Source organism: Mytilus californianus, unplaced genomic scaffold, assembly GCF_021869535.1.
Source record: "Mytilus californianus isolate M0D057914Y unplaced genomic scaffold, xbMytCali1.0.p SCAF_9, whole genome shotgun sequence".
NCBI lineage: Eukaryota > Metazoa > Mollusca > Bivalvia > Mytilida > Mytilidae > Mytilus > Mytilus californianus.
The window spans coordinates 46,022,162-46,041,950 of record NW_026262745.1 but is presented as its reverse complement, the minus strand read 5'-3'; the positions used below and the strand labels follow the sequence as shown (position 1 = coordinate 46,041,950).

Here is a 19,789-nt window from a genome sequence, read left to right as displayed (position 1 = left end):
AACTGTAGTAGTTGCTACAATAGGAATATTTTCACCAAAAGATTGGCTTATGGAAGGGTATGGCTGTCCAAAAAGGTGGATTCTACCCGGAACTTCAAATGGTAAAACTATACAATTACTGCAATACACATATGCTGCAGATATACCCTGAAATTTATAAATGAAATTGAAAATAAAGATGCCACAGTGAAAATTGACAATTTGTTTTCAATTTCGCATAGAAATACATTGTTTTAATTAATTAAACTATAAATAATCAATTATTTTTAATGATGTGAACTAATTAGAGGTGCAGTTATAAAACACGAATATATACTTTGATTGGCTAGTTAAATGTTTTAAGACCTTCTTTATGTAGTTAATCATACAGTGTTTATAACAGTTTTTCATCAAGTCCTTTAGGGACGCCGAACATTTTTCTTCCCCTTGTCCAAAGGACCAGGGATAAAGAGAATTTTTGAATAAAGCAAAGTGTGAAAATATTGCTTTCAGGTATATATAGTATAGCGTTTAACGTCTATATGTGTAACGGCTTATTACCTCCTCTGTGATACTTTTTCCGGATATTATTCTTAAAATCTGTGATATTAATTTCCGATTACAATACAATTGTTTTTTTTTTTTGGTATTTTTAGCACTGCTATAGCCTCTTTTAATTACTCCTTTAAGAGTCCATAGTATTTGCAAAGATTTGGATTTTTATTGACTTTTCCGTATTTTTACTTTTAAATATGACTTCTTTGGCTCAGTGTTACTAATACATTATTTTTGAAGGGTACACGATGTATTTTTTAAATTTATTAATTGTATATGTTAGCGGTAATAAGTAAAATTAGGCATTAAGCTTAAATCCTAGGCAATAAGCTAACGCCTAGTCATTAAGTTATTGCCTGAAATTTTCAGGGATTAAGCTTATTTCCTGAAATATGATGATGATTTTTCAACCTATTGCCAAACATCATTTCAGGCAATAAGTGATTTATCTTCCAAGAACATGTACATTCGGTGAAATATTCATATATTATAATAAACATTCATTTAACAGATCTTTAAATTTAGTATTTTTCCATACTCATAGCAGAATTAACTTGTATTTCTTTGTGGAACTACAAACATTTATATATTTCAAACAAGTGATTGTATCTTATGAAAGGAGAGAGTATTGAAGATTCTATCTGCAAATTTTTCGAAGAAAAATTCACACTTCATTGGTCGAGCTGGTTTCGGTCCGGTAAAAAGTAGACAAATGTAGATATGAATTTTTGTTCACATTATCTTTCCATAATTAATTTTATGAGATATGTAAAAAATACTGTAAAAATTTTTGTTGAATATCCCCTGTCCCTCTTGTCTTTTTCACTTCTTCGTCTGGATTATTATCATTGAAGTGACATGCTACTGAAGACAAATTTCTTGAATATTTGAATACTGGAAAACAAGGAGCATATACCCAAGACAGTACATGTACAATTATCTTTTGGCAATTGAAATATTCAACTTTTAACTATTATAATGCCAAGAAAAGACGGCAACTATAGACTACTACATTTAATAAAAAGGTATGACATTTTTACCTTCGGGGGCTTTGAAAGGTTGATAAGTAAAGCAAAGGAGAATGATGAGAAAAATTTCATAATTTGTGTTTTTCTAGAAAAACTGTCTGGTACTTTGGAAAAGGCACATAAAAAGGTCATGACGACAGAGACAGTATGAATAAACAACGTATTAATGAATATGCAAATATTTTTTGTAATTCCATTGCTATGCAAATATTTCTCGAGATTCCATCGAACTATTTCTTTCACCTTGGGGAAAATTATAACATGAAAAAAAGTATTTAGGGGAGGGAGTAGTAGTGAAACTCATTTTATCCAAAGAGTTCAACAGTAGAGGACAGGCTGATATAATTGATTTCCTGTCAACCCAAGATGGAAACTATAAATTTCTTATGATGTACCAAAATCACCTAACAAAAGTATGTTACATTAGAATTCTTACGCCAAATGTGCTTCAGAATTTTAGTAAGGGGCCAGCTGAGGACGATCTCCGGGTGCGGGATTTTCTCGCTGCATTAAAGAACCATTGGTGGCTCTTTGGTCGGGTTGTCGTCTCTTTGACATATTCCCCATTTCCATTCTCAATTTTATTCAGAGGTGACTTTGGATTTATTGATGTTTTCACAATTTTTGGTGCGCCCCATAAACTGCAAAATGACAATGGTCTAGAATTTACAGCTTTAGTTATATCCGAGTTAAAAACTAAAGTGGTCAGAACTTGCGGCTTTATTTCAGGTATTTGACATTTTAAACGACAGTTCTTATCATGTTATAATGTACCAAATGTATCTTAACTTTGAATCAATGTCTTTTTTTATTTACTGGCATTTTCATTTTAGACATTAAGATTAATGCCTGGACACATTTTTCTGGATTTAAGCTTAAATCCTAGGAATTAAGAATAATGACTAACATCATTCAGGCAATAGACTTACTGCCTAGGCGTTAGCTTATTGCCTAGGTTTTAAGCTTAATGCATAATTTTATTTATTGCCGCTAACATATACATATTTTTTTGATTAAATATAGATCAGTTCATTTAAGAACGTTAAAAGCGGATTAATGTTAATCGAAATCTAAAACTCATTAGAAGTATTTAAAAAGTACACCATACGTATAAGGTTCGTATGAGGTATATTGGTATAAAAGCTGAAGGCAGAAAGTGTAAGCTATGTTAGAACGCAGTTGCAGATGAACTACATTTTCTTTTAAAATGTCCTGTTCTAAAAGATACAAGATCTCAACATCTGTCTAATTTAAATTCTAAATTCAAAATGTTTTCGAAGTAATCTGATGAAATAAAACTTTTTTGGATTCTTTCATCTGAAGATTTGTTTGTTACTTCAAACTTATCTAAATTATTGCACTCCCTTTTTGAAGAACGAACGAAACTTCTAGAAAATATCAATGTAGTTTAATATAATACAATCGATCAGGAGTTGTAAATTGATTTAAAAATGTAATTTCTCCAGGTCACAGTGACTTCCAAAATAACTTAATTTTTTGTCAATGACATTGTTTATAATTATGTTACTTTGTTTAAATTGTATATACATGTTTGTTTAAGTGTACTTTAAATCATTCAAATCATTCTAATCATTCACTGTTCTTTATTTTGTAATTCATTTGATTGTGTAGCTAAATTTTTTTACGATATCTTGTACCTTGTATCTTGTATGTAAAAAAGGCATCGCACATCTTGACACGTAAGAGATGAAGGTCTCTGATTTGACTTTAAAACAAAGGCAATAGTCAATTTCAACTCTATAATGCTATGAAACTATGTTACACCTTTTTCAAAAATGATTCTGAATACTGTTCACTAAATTAATTTGTTATTGTTTTTTGATCACCATGTGTTTGCCAAGCCTCTGTTATGACGTGACGCCAAAATGAGGCTAGTGTGTATAGCGATAAATCAATAAGCATATTATATTATTGCCACATACTAGGTGACATTACTTCATAATGTGTTGCCATCAACCTTTTAATACAGAGTATGTTCAGTATTTCTACAAAGTACAAAGTTCGTGCTTATACCTCCTAACTCGAGATTGTGTAATCGAAAAAAAGTATAGGCTATAGTTTGTCCTTTAAAAGAGTGAATGGCGATTTTCCTTCAAAAATTACAGGCTGCTTTGATCATTCTCTTATTCTGGGTATTTTAGGCTGCACGTGTGATCGAGAACGCTTAGAAGTCTGAACGGACGACTGTGATGAAGAAGTAAATTAAGGAAACTGATATTTTTTTTTGATGACTTTACCTTGTAATCCATTTTTGGTAATATTCTTTTGGCGTGGTTCGGTACTTATACATCCCGCCATTGTGTTATTGTGCTATGGTCATTTTTTGTATTCTTGTTTTTCATTTTTTCTTATGTGCTTTGTCTATATGCCGATTTGTTTTTCTTTGAGGGCATATTAGTTTGTTTTTATAGTGATTAAGATAATAAAACAACGTTGACTGCTGTACCCTAATTTTTGACAATTTTACCTATCGTGTCTGTTCGTTTTGTTCACACATTGTTGTCAATGGAATTTTATACGACTGTCATACAAGTGAGAGGTTTAGCTAGCTATAAAACCAGGTTTAATCCACAATTTTCTACATAAGGAAATGCCTGTACCACGTCAGGAGTATGATAATTGTTTTCCATTCGTTTGATGTGTGAGCTTTGGATTTTGCCATTTGATAAGGGACTTTCGGTTTTGAATTTTCCTTTGAGTTCGGTATTTTTTTTTTTTTTTATTTTACTTTTTTCCAATAATATTGGTCTATAACCATATTCGGGAAAAGTTCTTTTATTAATCGATTTCATGGTACTCAAGAGAAAATTAGAACTACTTCCCGTCAAGCCGCGGCTGATATAATTTCCATTTATGTGCGTATGAAACGTCTAGCGTGACGTTGGTTTCATTCCCTGCTAAATGAAAAGACGACATCGAGATATAAATAAGGATAACCATTGACGTTTTCAATGTCATTATTTTTTTTAAAGTTTCAGGGCTTTCGAACAGTTTAGAAGATAAGGTGTATGGACAACATGTTGCTCAAAAAGCCGTCCTTAGCCACATAAAAGCCCATATGACTGACCAAAATCCACCAAAAGCATTATCTTTGGCATTCCATGGTGGAACAGGCACAGGAAAGAATTACATAAGTTCAATCATTGCTGAAAGTCTATACACAAATGGAATGGAAAGTGAATTTGTCCACTTCTTTTCATCATCACACCATTTTCCTAACAAAGAAGATATAATACGCTATAAGGTAAATTTATAGCATCTATATATTGATTTCCACCTTAACCTTAAAGTTTCAAATAACAACATATGGCATGTGTTTTAACCTGCATACAAAGTTAAATCACATAAATACTGAAAAATACAAATGACTATGAATGATAATTTAGCCCAAGGGTATCACCAGCCCAGTTGTCAGTACTTTGGTACTGGCCTGAAAATACCGATATTGATTTTAGAAATTTGTTGTTACAAAGTTTTAGAAATTATTTTAAATTATGGAGTATATCTTCCCCATGAAAAGCTCTGATTCCTTGCTCGGCTTTGGAAATACTATTTGTCCTTTTTTGGTTTTATCAGATCTTCAAGTGTTGAATAGGTCTTGGATTTGAAAATATTTTGATCTCGAGCATCTCTGAAGAGACATTGAAATCAAAATGCTCATCTGATGGAGTAAAACTGGTACCGTTAATGTTACTTAGATTGTTTGTAAAAGCCATGTTTTAAAATACATCAACCTGCAATACTAATAACCCATCAAAGATACCAGGTTTATAGTTTGGTACGCTAGATGTTAAAGTGCTTCTTTGGTTTTGCTTTTCTGAGACTTTTAATTTGTAGACGAACTCGTGTCAGGCGTACAAAATCTTAAGCGTGGTATCTATGATGAGTTTACATTTACATATTTCTACACGATACTGCAGTTTATTATCACCTTAAAGATAAGTGATTGGTTAATTCTCAGGCGACTCTAAGAATGCAGTTAACATGCATCAATAAATTTTTTCATAGATGTTTTAATTTTATTACCCATAACTTGAATGGAAAAAAAATTGCAGTGTAATAATATATAATTTCATCCTTCCTAAAATTTGAAAAAAAAAAATGTTTGAAATTTCAATTACCGATTGATAACTATTAGTAATATAGGATGTCCCATAGGGTTACACTGTCCATCCATGCTTCCGCCTTAATATTATTTTATCTGAAAACGGAAAAAAAATAATTAGTTTACTCTTTTTTCCACAATAGGATTTAATTAACGTCTTTTCATAAATAATTAAGAAAAACCATATACAAAGATAGGCTACCACAACATGCCACTTAGTGACTGGATAATTAACTATATTTCAGCATTAGTTATAAAAATATTCCTAGCTTAAAGAAATTATACTACTGTAACACTTACTCCGATAATAAAGTTTCTCCTGTGAATTCTTTCATTCTCTCACTTAACTTCGTCCTAAATATTTGTTATGAAATTTTGTGTTTCTGAATTTCTCTGATTGTAAAGCAGTATCCGTTACTTGTAAACACTAGTAGATAACTTCTCTGTTGGTATGTGGTAACAATCTTTTCGGTAAGCTATCTCTTATTGCCTCCACATGCTACTTCTTTCTTTAGATACAGGAGGACATAGATTTTCTCTCTGTTGTTAGTTCAAAGACATTATTTACAGGCAAGTGCAGTTTTCAAACAAAATTTACAAGTTAGGTGACTATCTAATGGCTTCATGTTAGTAGATTTGTTGACATAAACAGGTAGTGTACTGTTTTGTTAAGAGGTAACATACTAACAAAAGATCAACAATTACGACTGAAATCATTTGTTTTTCGCTATTTCTCTCAATTTCTTTTATTGTAAGTTATCGTGACAATATTATTTGTAGGCTTAGGATTGTCCTGCCCAATTAAATTAATTGAGAGGGGTTCATATCGAAAGACAATCCTAGAGATGACAAGAGAAATAGAAAAATAAATGGTTTAATATATAAAATACAACAAAACAAAAAAAACAAGCATCAAAAGTACTTAAACTAGTTCTCATCGTGATAAAAGCCTTCTACTAGTATTTGATTTTTTTAATCAGTGTTCAAGAGTAAACAAAAACTTAAATCAGAGACTTAATTCATATTGGTATTTTTTAATGCATTATATTTTTTCTGATGAAAAATGAATTGCAATACGTATTATTAAAAGCAGTTAATTTTTTGCTAATTCAGAGCACATGTATATATATTTAAATACTCATAGTTGAGTAAAATTGTTTTTTCTCTTAAACTGCTGAATATCAAAATGATCATGATCTGTTATAAACCACGATAAGTTAATCACGTTAATGATTAGATAATTATCTATGTAGAAAAAAATGTGCAAATTGAAATACCAGTCTAAGATTTTTGTCTTTCGTCCGAAGCTCTTTTTTATATGGTATATCTTCATCAGGAAAACGCAAGGCCAACCCTTTGAATGTTTAGAATGTATTAGATCTAACTTCCTAATGCATGTAGAGTAAATCTTTGGTTAGCTTGCTTGCTTTGTTTGTATATTGTACAATTGTAATTGGGATAACATTCAATTAAATGTAGATATAATATATACAGGTTTAACTATGACTATCTATATTGTTTGCAGATGCCAATCTTAATTACAATGCTTGAGTTAACGTTTATATAAACAAAGCAAGCAAGCCAACCAAAGTCTTACTCTACAAGCATTAGGAAATTAGCTCTAATACTAGATAACTTGAGGAGCTATATAACCAACCGGGATAAAAACGAATAGTCCAAGTTTACCTGGGGGGAGTTGGAACTTCTCAACGGTTTCTAAATCTAAACTATAAAATATTAATTTTCTTGCAGACTGATCTCCCCAAATTTATTGAAAGGGGTGTTCAAAAGTGTAAACGATCGCTTTTTATATTTGATGAGGTAGATGAAATGCCAAAAGGATTGATGAATACAATAGCACCTTTTATGGATTATTATCAAAATATAGATGGAGTCAACTACAGACAAAGTATATTCCTGTTTATAAGGTATACATAAGTATTTATCTGTATCTTTATGAAACAGAGGTTTTTGTTTTAACAATGAGTGAGAATTCATTTTTGAGTGTTCAGATACAGATGCAGTTTTTACTTGAATTGAGCATACTTATAGTTTGCTTACTGTCCGGGCTAGGTTCGTGTTTATTTAGTCATTCACCCGAATGTTTTCGGTGTGACTACGTTTCTCGTGTGAATATGATTTAAAAATTTTCAGACTTCTTTTCTCGTTAGACATGAAACTGAATCTTGCAATACATGCAGAAGGTTCTTCAGTATTTTCGATAAAACATTATTATATATCATATATTATCGTTGGTTTTAACGGTTAAATATACGCATAAAAAGCTATCATTCACAGAACAAACTTTGTTTTCACCTAAACACTCTGAAACCAAAGGAAATGCACTCTTATAACATATATTTCCTCACCTGAAAGGACCCTTTATATAAAATTATTTTTGTTTGCATAAATAACACATTGTGAAAATAAAATAATTTTCCCTATTCCTGTTTTATATAAGACATATGTTTATAGATTCTAGGTGCTGAAGTTGAGTATCATTTTATTTACTTTACAGTTTTCCCTTTATTTGTATTTGTATTGTTCTGTTTCATTTGGTAGTGTGACTTTTGGCGTGGCTCAGTGTATGTGTATCCCGCTTTGGGGTTATTGGCATTGGATATTCCTGGTGTGGATGGGTCCTTAGATGCGATTCGGACGCGGGACATTTTTACAGTGTTGTTTCTATTTTGTTTCTATTGTATTTATATTCTACTTGGTTTGTGCTTTGTCGAGAGAGTGTATGCTATGTGTGCCATGTGTTGTAGGCTATGGTTTTGTTTTTTTATCGGCGTCTTTATCAACTTACCATCAACTTCAAAGACTTTTTTGTTGGTGTCTTTGTCAAATTTACAATCAGCTACAGCAACAATTTTGTTGGCGTCTTTGTTAGATTTTTTGTATTTCTGTGATGTATACTAGTCAACAAAAGAAACGATACAAGACAAAGTATTTTCAATATATAATAAAATTGGATACACTGTACCAAGGTAAATAAAGGCAACAGTAGTATACCGCTGTTCGAAATTCATAAATCGATTGAGAAAAAAACAAATCCGGGTTACTAACACACAACAGAAACACAACATTAAAATGTAACACACACAGAAACGAACTATAATATAACAATGGCCATTTTCCTGACTTGGTACAGGATATTTTAAGAAAAAAATGGTGGATTGAACCTGGTTTTGTGGCTAGCCAAACCTCCCGCTTTTATGGCAATGTTAAATATAACATTAAAATGACAACAGTACATGACAGGACTACAAGACAAATAAATGGGAGAACATATAGGACAGAGAAACATACGAATAATAGCTAACAAAAGGTACCAGGTTTAAAATTTAATACGCAAGACGCGCGTTTCGTCCACACAAGACTAACCAGTGACGCTCAGAAAAGTACGAAAGCCAAAACAAGTACAAAGTTGAAGAGCATTGAGGATCAAAAATAATTGCCCAATTGGTCTAATATTTACAGAGTGTTATTTTCTTTTGAAAACCATTGATTTAAGGCAAATACGCGAAATTTTGTTTTGGGAATTTTTGTTACTTTGTCGTATTTTCACCCAAAAATTCAAAAATCGATGTTAGAACTCAAAACTTTAAACTTAAACATGGTCTACTTAAAATTTTGAAAGCCTTTGCAGATATTTGAATACTTAATTCTCATCTTCGAAATTAAGTGCAGACTTTTGTCATCATTTTCCGCAAAACAGATTTGACCCGTGTGTTCAATAACACGGTATTTTCTAACTTTCCTTTAATCATATGCATTTGCTTTGCAAATGAATGTTTTTCATTGGATAATTTAACAGTTTTTCCTATTAATTATGTTTAATGATAAATTTGAGTTCAAACTTGTGTATCGTTTCTTTTGTTGACTAGTATATATTTACCCAGTTTTGACTGCTGGGTCCAATTATTTGTCACATTAACCTATTATGTCTGTTTGGGTTGCTCACACAGTTTTGTCTATATAACGGAACTATAAACAACTGTCATACAAGTGGGAAGTTAGGCTAGCTATAAACAAGGTTTAACTCACCATTTCTTCGGAAAACGCCTGTAGCATGCCAGGAATATGACAATTGTTTTTTCATGCGTTCCGTTGGATAAGCTGCGGTCTCACCTTAACGGATAGCTCGAACGGACGCCGAACGGATGGAAAAAAAAGTTTTCCGTTGACAAAATTTGTATTTGTATCTGTTGGTGTACTGACCATATAAAACGGACGTCTAACGAATGGTTAACGGACACACACCGGATATGTAACGTTCGAGAAACGGAAACGTACTGCACAGAACGGATGTCGAACGTACATCCAACGGACGAGTACCGCATAAAACGGACACCTAACGAAAGCGTACCGGATAAAACGGATGAACAAGATAAGCGGGAAATTAAAGGCGGCAATATAAATACACGTAAATCACATAAACGTGACCTTGAAATAATTAAAACGTTTTCGTGTAACTGGTTGTAGTTTATAGTCTAGAAGGTTTATATTTGCAACATTTAAGTTCAGTCTGGCCTACATAAGAGCTGTTTGATAGTGAATACGTGCCCTTACTCAGCGATCCATTATGAATAATAAATATTCATGACATTCAAGAAATCTGACATACCAATAATAGGCATTTCTACCGCAAAATTTTCAATTGGCATTTATTCGTTTTACATTCGGGACGTATCTGTTTTATCCGTTATCCTTCCGTTCATGTCCGTTTCACATCCGTTTATCATCCGTCTTATTCGTTATACGTTCGTTATACGTCCGGTAGTAGTCCGTTGATGAATTGGTCTACCGGACCATCAACGGATGTATGACGGACAAGTAACGGATACAAAACGGAAACGAAACGGACGAGTACCATTAAAAACGGACGACTATCGGACATTAAACGGACACTTTATCCGTTGGACGTCCGTTGAAGTTTTGAACATGCTCAAAATTTTCCACCGGACAGAACGGACGTCGACGGATAAAACGGAAGCTGAACGGACATGAAACGTATATGGACGGACGTCTAACGGATACGAACGGACTTCTAACGGACATGAACGGATCGAAAAAAAAGTTATCCGTTCGGCGTTTGTTCGTGCTATCCGGTAAGGTGTGACCGGGGCTTTAATAATGTTTGATTTTGTCAATTTTATGGACTTTTCCCTCTTTTGAATTTACCTTGGCCTTCAATTTTTTTGTTAAACTTTTTTATACGTATATATTAATCAAAGAAAATTAAACAACCACTTATATTTCAAAACGATTTTAAAAAATAGAACAAGATCATATATAAATTCTCAAATTTATGAATCGATCAGAATATAAGGTTAATTATCTCAATAACAATAGAGAAACTTTTGAGAAAGTTGATCACATGCATCCAGATAGATCAACCCTGTTTGTATGAATGGGACACACTCGCCTTTCAATTATCAAGCCCAATGCCTTATAAATCTCTTCTCCAAATTCTTTATTTAACATTATGTACATATTATGTGGTAGTTATAGTGAAGAGGAAAATCATATTAATCAGTATTATTTTACGTGCTAGTGCAGTGTAACAGTAATATTTCTGATCATTAAAAATCGTTATAAAACAATGATTATGCAATACAACTTTTTTCTTTACAGTAACATTGGCACAAATGCATTGAATAAGAAAATAATAGAATATTTTAAGCAGGGTCTGGACAGAAAATCAATTACAATTAAAGATATGGAACACTTGATTAAGACTGACAATGAGTCAAGTAAGTACGGAAACGTGAATTAAGGCTCCGCAAGTGAAATACGTGCATTTATCATCTATTAGCACATGAATGAAACATTCACTTTATTAGGATTTTGCTGAAAAAATTAAATAATACGGAAATTTGCATTGTTCCACCAACCTGTGAAAATTAATGATGCTAAATTTTTTATACAACTATCTGACATCTTCATTATTTATCATCACGAATAAATAATGTGATTTCCTTGCATGATTTGGAGAATATTATTAAAGGTACAGAGTAGAAAAGTAGAAGGGTTTATATGTAGTTGATATGACATACTTTTAGAACTACTCCTATGTCGAATAATTTGTTTCAAATGTCGATATACCTGTCAAAATTAAATCTACTTAAAATTTAAAAAAATAAAAAAAACATCGGAAAAGATCACAGATTTCTAAATAAATGTTTATATGGCACCCTCAACGGAGTTGGGGTGACATATAGTTATTGTTCGTTTTTTTTTTATTATTATTACTATTATGTCACTCGATCGACAATGTCGGGTGACATATTGCTTTTCCTCCGTTTCTTTTTTATTTTTATTATTATTATTAATATGGCACCCTCAACGTAGTTGGGGTGACATATTGTTATTCTACGTTTCTTTTTTTCTGTTTTTTATTTTTCTTCCATTTTTTTTGTCCAGCTTATATCTCGGAATTTTATGAACCAATGTTAATGAACTATATCATAATGTTAACCAGCATGTGCAGATTTACAATCGGGGTATGGCATTTTCAAGATGACCGCTGTTACCATTGAAACAGCAATTCTGTCCAAAAAATCAATATGCACCAAAGTTAATGAAACTTTACAATAATGTTAATTGGCATGTGTAGATGCTCTCTTTGACTTTGGAATTTTCAAAATGGCTTCCGTTACCCTGGCAATGGGGGAGCGAGGGTGCCATTCGTTATTGCTAGCAAATACAAATCTAGTTATGGCACCCTCAACGGAGTTGGGGTGACATATTGTTATTCTACGTTTCTTTTTTTCTGTTTTTTTATTTTTCATCCACTTTTTTGTCCAGCTTATATCTTGGAATTCTATGAACCAATTGTTATGGAACTATACCATAATATTAACCAGCATGTGCAGATTTGCAGTCGGGGTATGGCATTTTCAAGATGGTGCCGTTACTATGGAAACAGCAAAAATGTCCAAAATTTCAATATGCTCCAAAGTTAATGAAACTTTACACAATATTGAATGGCATATGCAGATGTCCAATTTGACTTTAGAATTTCAATAAATAGCCGCTGTTACCATGGAAACATAAAAAATTAACAAAAATTCTAAATTATCCAAATTATGTTTAGATGCGCTCTTTGACTTTGGAATTTTCAAAATGGCTGCCGTTACCCTGGCAATGGAGGAACGAGGGTGCCATCCGTTATTGCTAGCAATTACAAATCTAGTTATTATTATTATTACTATTCCACCTGTCCAAGGTATTCCTGGGAATTTAGTGAACCAATCCTAATGAATGGTTACCGTAATGAGGACCACCATCTGAAATTTTGCGAACCACCTTTGGAATTTTAGAAATGACCGCCGTTATCATAGGAACGAAAAAAATGTGAAAAAAAAAATTTTTGGGGTTTGGTGAATTATTTGTGTATACTTTAACTTAGAATCATCAATGTAGGTGTCCACTATATACAGGTTTTGGATTTTTTTGACACTCATTGGAACTACTATGTTGCCATGGAAACTATAGCAAAATTTTAAATTTGCTCCTAACTTGATGAAACTTCACAGTAATGTTAGCTGGGATGTGTAGATGTGGCATTTGGCTTTAGAATTTCCAAAATCGCTGACGTTACCATGGAAACAATGCAAAAAAGGTCAAAATCCTCTAAAAACCTTTGTACCTTTAAAGTGGCATTTACTCTATTAAAGTGGTAGGTCAAACCCATTGAAACTTTGATGTACCAATGTGGCATCTTTCATTAAAATTTTGGGAATGGTCTCTGTTACCATAGAAACCAACAAAAATGTCAAAAAATTTCAAAATGCTCCAAACTTAATGAAACTTAAGATAAATGTTAACTGACAAGTATAGATGAGACTTTTGACTTTGGAATTTCCAAAATGGCCGTCGTTGCCATGGAAACTGCAAAAATTTCAAAATGCTCCAAACTTAATGAAACTTAATATCATTGTTAACTGGCAAGTAAAGATGAAACTTTAGATATTTGAATTTCCAAAATGGCCGCGGTTGCCATGGAAACGGCAGAAATGTGAAAAATTTAATAATGATCTAGATGTTCTGAAAATTTACAGAAAGATGTATACCAATGCATATGTGTGCATTCACTGTTTAAAATTTTCGAAATGGCTGCCGCTTAGTGGCAATGGGGGAAGGGTGATATCCACTATTGCTTGCAATAGCAATTCTGGTTTATATTTATTCTTCCACTCTTTTTGTCCACGCTAGTTCTCGGATTTAAAAGTACCAATATTGATGGTACTATACTATAATGTTGACCACCATGTGAATTTGTGCACCTGTCTTTGGAATTTGCAAGATGGCTACGGTTACCATGGAAACTAAATGTAAAAAAAAATCAAAATTCAAAATCTTTTGTTATAAGAGCCAACCTAATGAAACTTTATGCAAATGTTCTCAGTGGTGCACTGAGGAACCAAAAGTACGTAGAAATTCCAAAATGGCTGCCATTGTCATGGAAATGAGTGAAAAGTTTAACATTGACCCTATGTGAAAACACATTAAAGCAGCATTTTCTTTAAGAATATTCAATGAAACCCAATGAAACTTTAATGGATATGTACAATGGCATATGTCAATGCCTTATCTGTCTTTGATATTTTGAAAATGGCCACCGTTACAATGGAAACACAAATATTTTCAAAAATTACAAAATACTTCAAACTAATGAAACTTTACAGAAATGTTAACTGGCATCTGTAGTTGTGATAATTGACTTTGGAATTTTCAAAATGGCTGCCATAGCCATGGCAATGGGAAGAGGTGCCATCTGCTATTGCTTGCAATGGCAAATATCTAGTTATTGTTATTTTTCTGATATGTAGTCCAATGATTTGTAATCAGATTCATTTAATAACTGTTTAACCTTTCACTCCAAGTGTGGCACCCATTGTGTTGCTCATGTAAGAACAACCCCGATGAAAAGTTTAATTCGGCACGTTACATTAACGGACAAGAGGACGGGATTATGGTTACGACCATCGGAACATATCGTCGTCATCTGTCAAAACAGATATTCTTCCATAACGGTCAACTAACTCGTGATGGCTTCCTTAGAATTTTTAGAAAAGATAATTTCAACTTTTTCCACTTGAGACTCTTGGTTTAAGAGCTTCTCTGTAAGCAACACACCTTTATCAAGGAAATCAAGATAGGAAATGCAAGCTCTGGAATATGGTATCAACTGGGAGATATATACTCCATATTCAGACGCTGATCGGATGCTGCTACTTAGAAATTGAACGTTCACAATTGAAACGCTGAAATCATCTCTTTTTTTCCTAACCACCCCTTATTGTCAATGTAAGTCAAGATATGAGGCAGACTTAACTGTATCTGCTGTATCTCTTATTCCAAGTTCGATGGGATAAATTCGTTCAGCATAGTCACCAAACTTTGAATTTTTAGTGAAAGGGCATTATCTATATATCGTTTCGTTAAAGGATAGTGCTAGTTTCTTTCCACTCTTCCCAAGAATCTGCTGTATAGATTCAGCCTTATATGAATAAAAGAACCAGTCCACAAGAAGAGGGTTGGTTCTTATTGGAAGGCTGATTGATTGTTGAAAAACACGTCCTCCAAACGTAACAAATATGTTGTCAATCAGGAAATCATGCATCTTCTTACTGTCAGTTTAGAGAATTGTTTGCTTGAATCAGAGAGTGTTTATATATATATAAACAATTTATAAATATATATAAAGTACAAATATCTCTCCCTGAGACAAGATACTTGAATCTACGTTTGCCGTTCTTATTTGTGGAACAAATCCTTTTAATTTGTCTTTTAGTTTGAAAAAGGGAATACTTGTTTTCAATATATTTGGCAATTGTATTTTTGGGGTATGAATTGATAAAAACTAGTAAAAAGCGCATTTCTTGAGAGAAAAACAAATCTTATAGCTTGTTTACTGGTTCTATATTTAGTGAGCTTCAGTAAAAACTCTCTTGCCTTAAGATTAATGACTTAGATCAAATACATTTCGATGTATATAACTGCATTTTGGGAAAAAAGTGCAAACTATCACAGAATCCTCGAATACTTTTAATTTTTACTCATAATATTTGTATACGTAGTGAACTTTGGAAAAGACACTCCTGTCTGAAAATTGAAGAAATTTAGGAAATTCATTGCCTCCAGGAATAACCACATTTTTATATGCACTTCAATACCTAATTTAACCCTTGGATGAAATAATTTTATTATTCACCAGATTTTGGATCAGTATAAAACATATCTACACTTTTTTTTCAAATACAGAAGAGTGAGCCCATCAAGTTATAAAAATAACATTATGCATATCACCCTTAAAAAACATCTGCAAAGACAGTCAAGAAACAGACTCTTGATGAAAAAGATATTGAGTTAGAGATTGTTATAAGAAAAAAAACATAATTTACAGTTGCATACTACCCTAAGCTGAAAGTATATTCTTACGTGATTTTTAAAGTATCTTTGATTCGAGTTTACAGTGTTGAAGTTAGGAAAATATGCTCATATATGTATTTTGAATTGTGCCTTGCAAATAAGTATTTTATCGCCCTAGAAGACTTTTCAGTGAAAGATTCACGGAGTGACTTAGTGTCTTCTATGGTAAAGTAAACATAAAACAAAGTTGCCAACTGAAGGAAAAAACGACACCCTTTCTCCCCCTTCTCCCGGATTATAAGTAATAGCAAGAAACAATATTAAATCACGCGGAGTATTTCCAATTCTCTGTCATAAAATCGGCACATATCATTACAAAACCAACAGTGTTCGTGTTCTTGTCGACTTGTTCCATTATTCATATGAGGCTGACTTCACACAGCAGTTTCTTAGGAAGAATGAAAAGAAGCTAGCATTATCCTTTTACTTGACGTTCCGCTATATAGATGATGTCCTCTCGCTAAATAATTCAATGTTTGCTTACTATGTTGAGCGATTCTATCCCACCGAACTCGAAATAAAGGATACAACAGAAACAGTTTAAATCTGTCTCATATATAAAATTGTCAATGAGGGTCGGTTGACCGTTATGTTTGTTTGTATAGTGATTAAGATTACTACACAATGTTGATTGCTGTACCCCTATTTTTTACATTTTTACTTATTATGTATGTTTGTTTTGTTCACACATCGTTTTCAATATAATGGAATTTTATGCAACTGTCATACAAGTGAGAGGTTTAGCCAGCTATAAAACCAGATTTAATCCACCATTTTCTACATAAGAAAATGCCTGTACCACGTTAGGAATATGACAGTTATTATCCAATCGTTTGATGATTTTGAGCTTTTGATTCTGCCATTTGCTTAGGGACTTTCTGTTTAGCGGCGCCTGCATATGGAGTCTGTATCTCCCAGTTGATACGATATTCCAGTGCTTGCAATTCCTATCACGATTTTCTTGATAGAGGGTTGCTGCTTACAAAAAAGCTATTGAATATAAACTCATCCTAGATTTATCAACAATTTCAAGCGGTGAAGTCGAACATTTTACGGACACAATTACGATTGTGTTGCCTGGTATGGAATGTCTATTAAACAAATGATGACGGGTATGTTCAAACTATCGTAACCACATTCCCGCTCTCTTTTTGTTGAATATGACCTATTGAACTAGACACCTCACCGGGTTTGTCAACTTCACCGGGTTTGTATACTTACATGAGCACCCCGAGGGGTGACACATGTGGAGGAGGATTTGCTTATCTTCGAGAGCATATATCATATCCCCAGTTTTGGTGAGGTTCGTGTTGATTTGATCAGTTTTGGTTTGTCTTCCCGTCGTTGTTCTTTTTTGCCATGGTGTTGTCATTTTGTTTTCGACTTTTTATCAAACGTCAATAAGAAGTATAATCTGGAAAGCTTACCTACTTTTGTAAATAATACCTTTATTTTTTTCTACTTTATTACACACAGGAGTGGTAATTATATAGTCTAAAGCTGAAATCGCCCCACTGTACGTTCATCAATTTATTCAATTTACTGTAAAATTTTACAGCTCAAAACCTCGCGGTGTAATGTTTCCTATATCTCTTGAAGTAATTCTTCTTTTAGATGATCGCGTAAAGCTAAAAATGCAGCCGTTGTTATTTGCATGACACGTATTTCCCCGCTATTGGCAAACTTTCCGATTTACGACTGCTTAGACCCAGTCGGGAATTTTCGACCAATATTTCTTGTAAATCGTAAATCGTAAATATTTGTGAAAAGGTCGCATATCGTAAACATGGTCGTATGACCTCTTTCACGATTTACGACTTTTTGTGAAACGGTGGCCAGATAAGTATAATATTAAATCAATCAAATGAGACCTAAAAGATTTGTCGTTAACAGGAAAAGAACAAAATTAGATAAATCCAACAACACCGTAAATATAAAAATACGAAGATGTGGTATGATTGACAATGAGACGACTTTTCTGATTTTCTATAGGTTATTTAGCATATTGCTTTTGCAACATTTTCATATTATTTCGATCACTGGTATAGAAAGGGAACATAATTTGTCAAATTCTATATGTCAGTTATGTCTAAGTTATCCATAAGCATCAAGTTTAAGACCACTATCATTTAAAGTCTTATGACAAATATCTTCTTTTTCTTTTTAGATGAATTTTCCAGAAGTCAATTGTTTTCACATCATCTGATGACAGCCCATATACCATTTTTCCCAATGGAGAAAAAACATGTGAGACAATGTGTTAGAAATCAATTGCTAAGCAAGAAATATTACAGGGCCGGTGGGGCTATTGAAGATGAAGTAGTTGAAAATATAATGAGAGAACTGGATTTTTATCCGGATGATAATTCAATATTTTCTCCATTAGGATGTAAAAGGGTTTCTGACAAAGTTGATCTTGTAATGAATGACTAAATGAAACTCAGTAATGTATAAACACAAATATTTAAATGCTCCAAGATGTTTATAGTTATCGCGTTTTTATTGTTGTGATATCTTCTCTTATGTGGGAAGCCCTGGGGTTAACTTGGGTACATATGTTCACAATTTTGTTATCTTCCAACAGTAATACCCATGGCGAAATTTGGTTTCCGTTTGACTGTGCGGGTTGAATAGGTACGTCCGGCCAGAATTGGTACGTTGACCCAGATGTCTTGTACAGAGATAGTGTCAAATTCATCAAACGAAGTTTTGGCTGAGTGAAATGGCATCTTAGTTTCTTAATAATTTATACATTCATTATTGGAATTTTTTTTGAAATATTATAAAACATGTCAGTATCAACGCACTAGCTACTGAGTTAATGATACCTTCCGGGACTGAAAGATCGCCAGAAAGTTACCCAACATATATCTTGATGTGCTAGTAGTTGTCTAAATATTTGTATTGTTCTGAATTTTTTATGAGATTTTCGGGCTATTGATTACAATATTTGCTGTATTCATTTTTATTCCTTTTTTGAACATCGGTATACTACTGTTGCCTTTGTCAGATATTCTTGATAATTTGTTGATACTACCCCACATATGTACAACCTCTAGCAAAGAATGCTGCTCAAACGGATTTAGGAGTAGTCCTGAGCTTGCTGTAGTTTTTGAGTTTTTGCACCATGTTAAAAAACTCACTTTCACTTTGATATGAATAACTGCAATAGCAGCGCTTTTAATTTCATTTTAGTTTTTTAAGTTCGCATTATCTTGAATTTTGAATTGATTCACTATGCCTTTCCTATTCCATTAGATTTTGTACTATGTTTCATGATTTTTACTTTTGTTGATACGCATTTTGTCTTGACTATAACCTTAAAAAAACGATTGTCACATTCTCTATATGTGCAATGATTATCAGTTACAAAACAGCTTAAATGGCGTTGTTTGATGTATCATTCATTTGAGATTTTAATTCTAGTTATCCCCCCACCGCACAACTTTTATTGAGCAGTTTTCACTTTTGAATTCATTAGTTTTTAACATACGAGAGTTAATTAACAGTGATTTCTGAAAACAATATGTATCAACCAATTCCATTGCCTTTTTTATTACCTTACCGAAAGGCTTTTTGCAATCACTTGGCGTCCGTCGTCCGTCGTCCATCGTCGTCGTTGACCTTTACAAAAATCTTCTCCTCTAAAACTACTGGG

General features: G+C 32.9%; 1 protein-coding gene across 1 annotated transcript; it reads left to right on the top strand.

Moving 5' to 3' along the window:
* The first annotated feature begins 4,409 nt into the window (after positions 1 to 4,409).
* Positions 4,410 to 18,851, top strand: LOC127715924 (torsin-1A-like). The gene is made up of 4 exons (XM_052222033.1): positions 4,410 to 4,827; positions 7,441 to 7,616; positions 11,329 to 11,447; positions 18,299 to 18,851. The coding sequence occupies exons 1-4, from the start codon at positions 4,642 to 4,644 to the stop codon at positions 18,562 to 18,564; spliced, it is 747 nt and encodes a 248-aa protein (XP_052077993.1). The 5' UTR covers positions 4,410 to 4,641; the 3' UTR covers positions 18,565 to 18,851.
* The last annotated feature ends 938 nt before the right edge of the window (positions 18,852 to 19,789 follow it).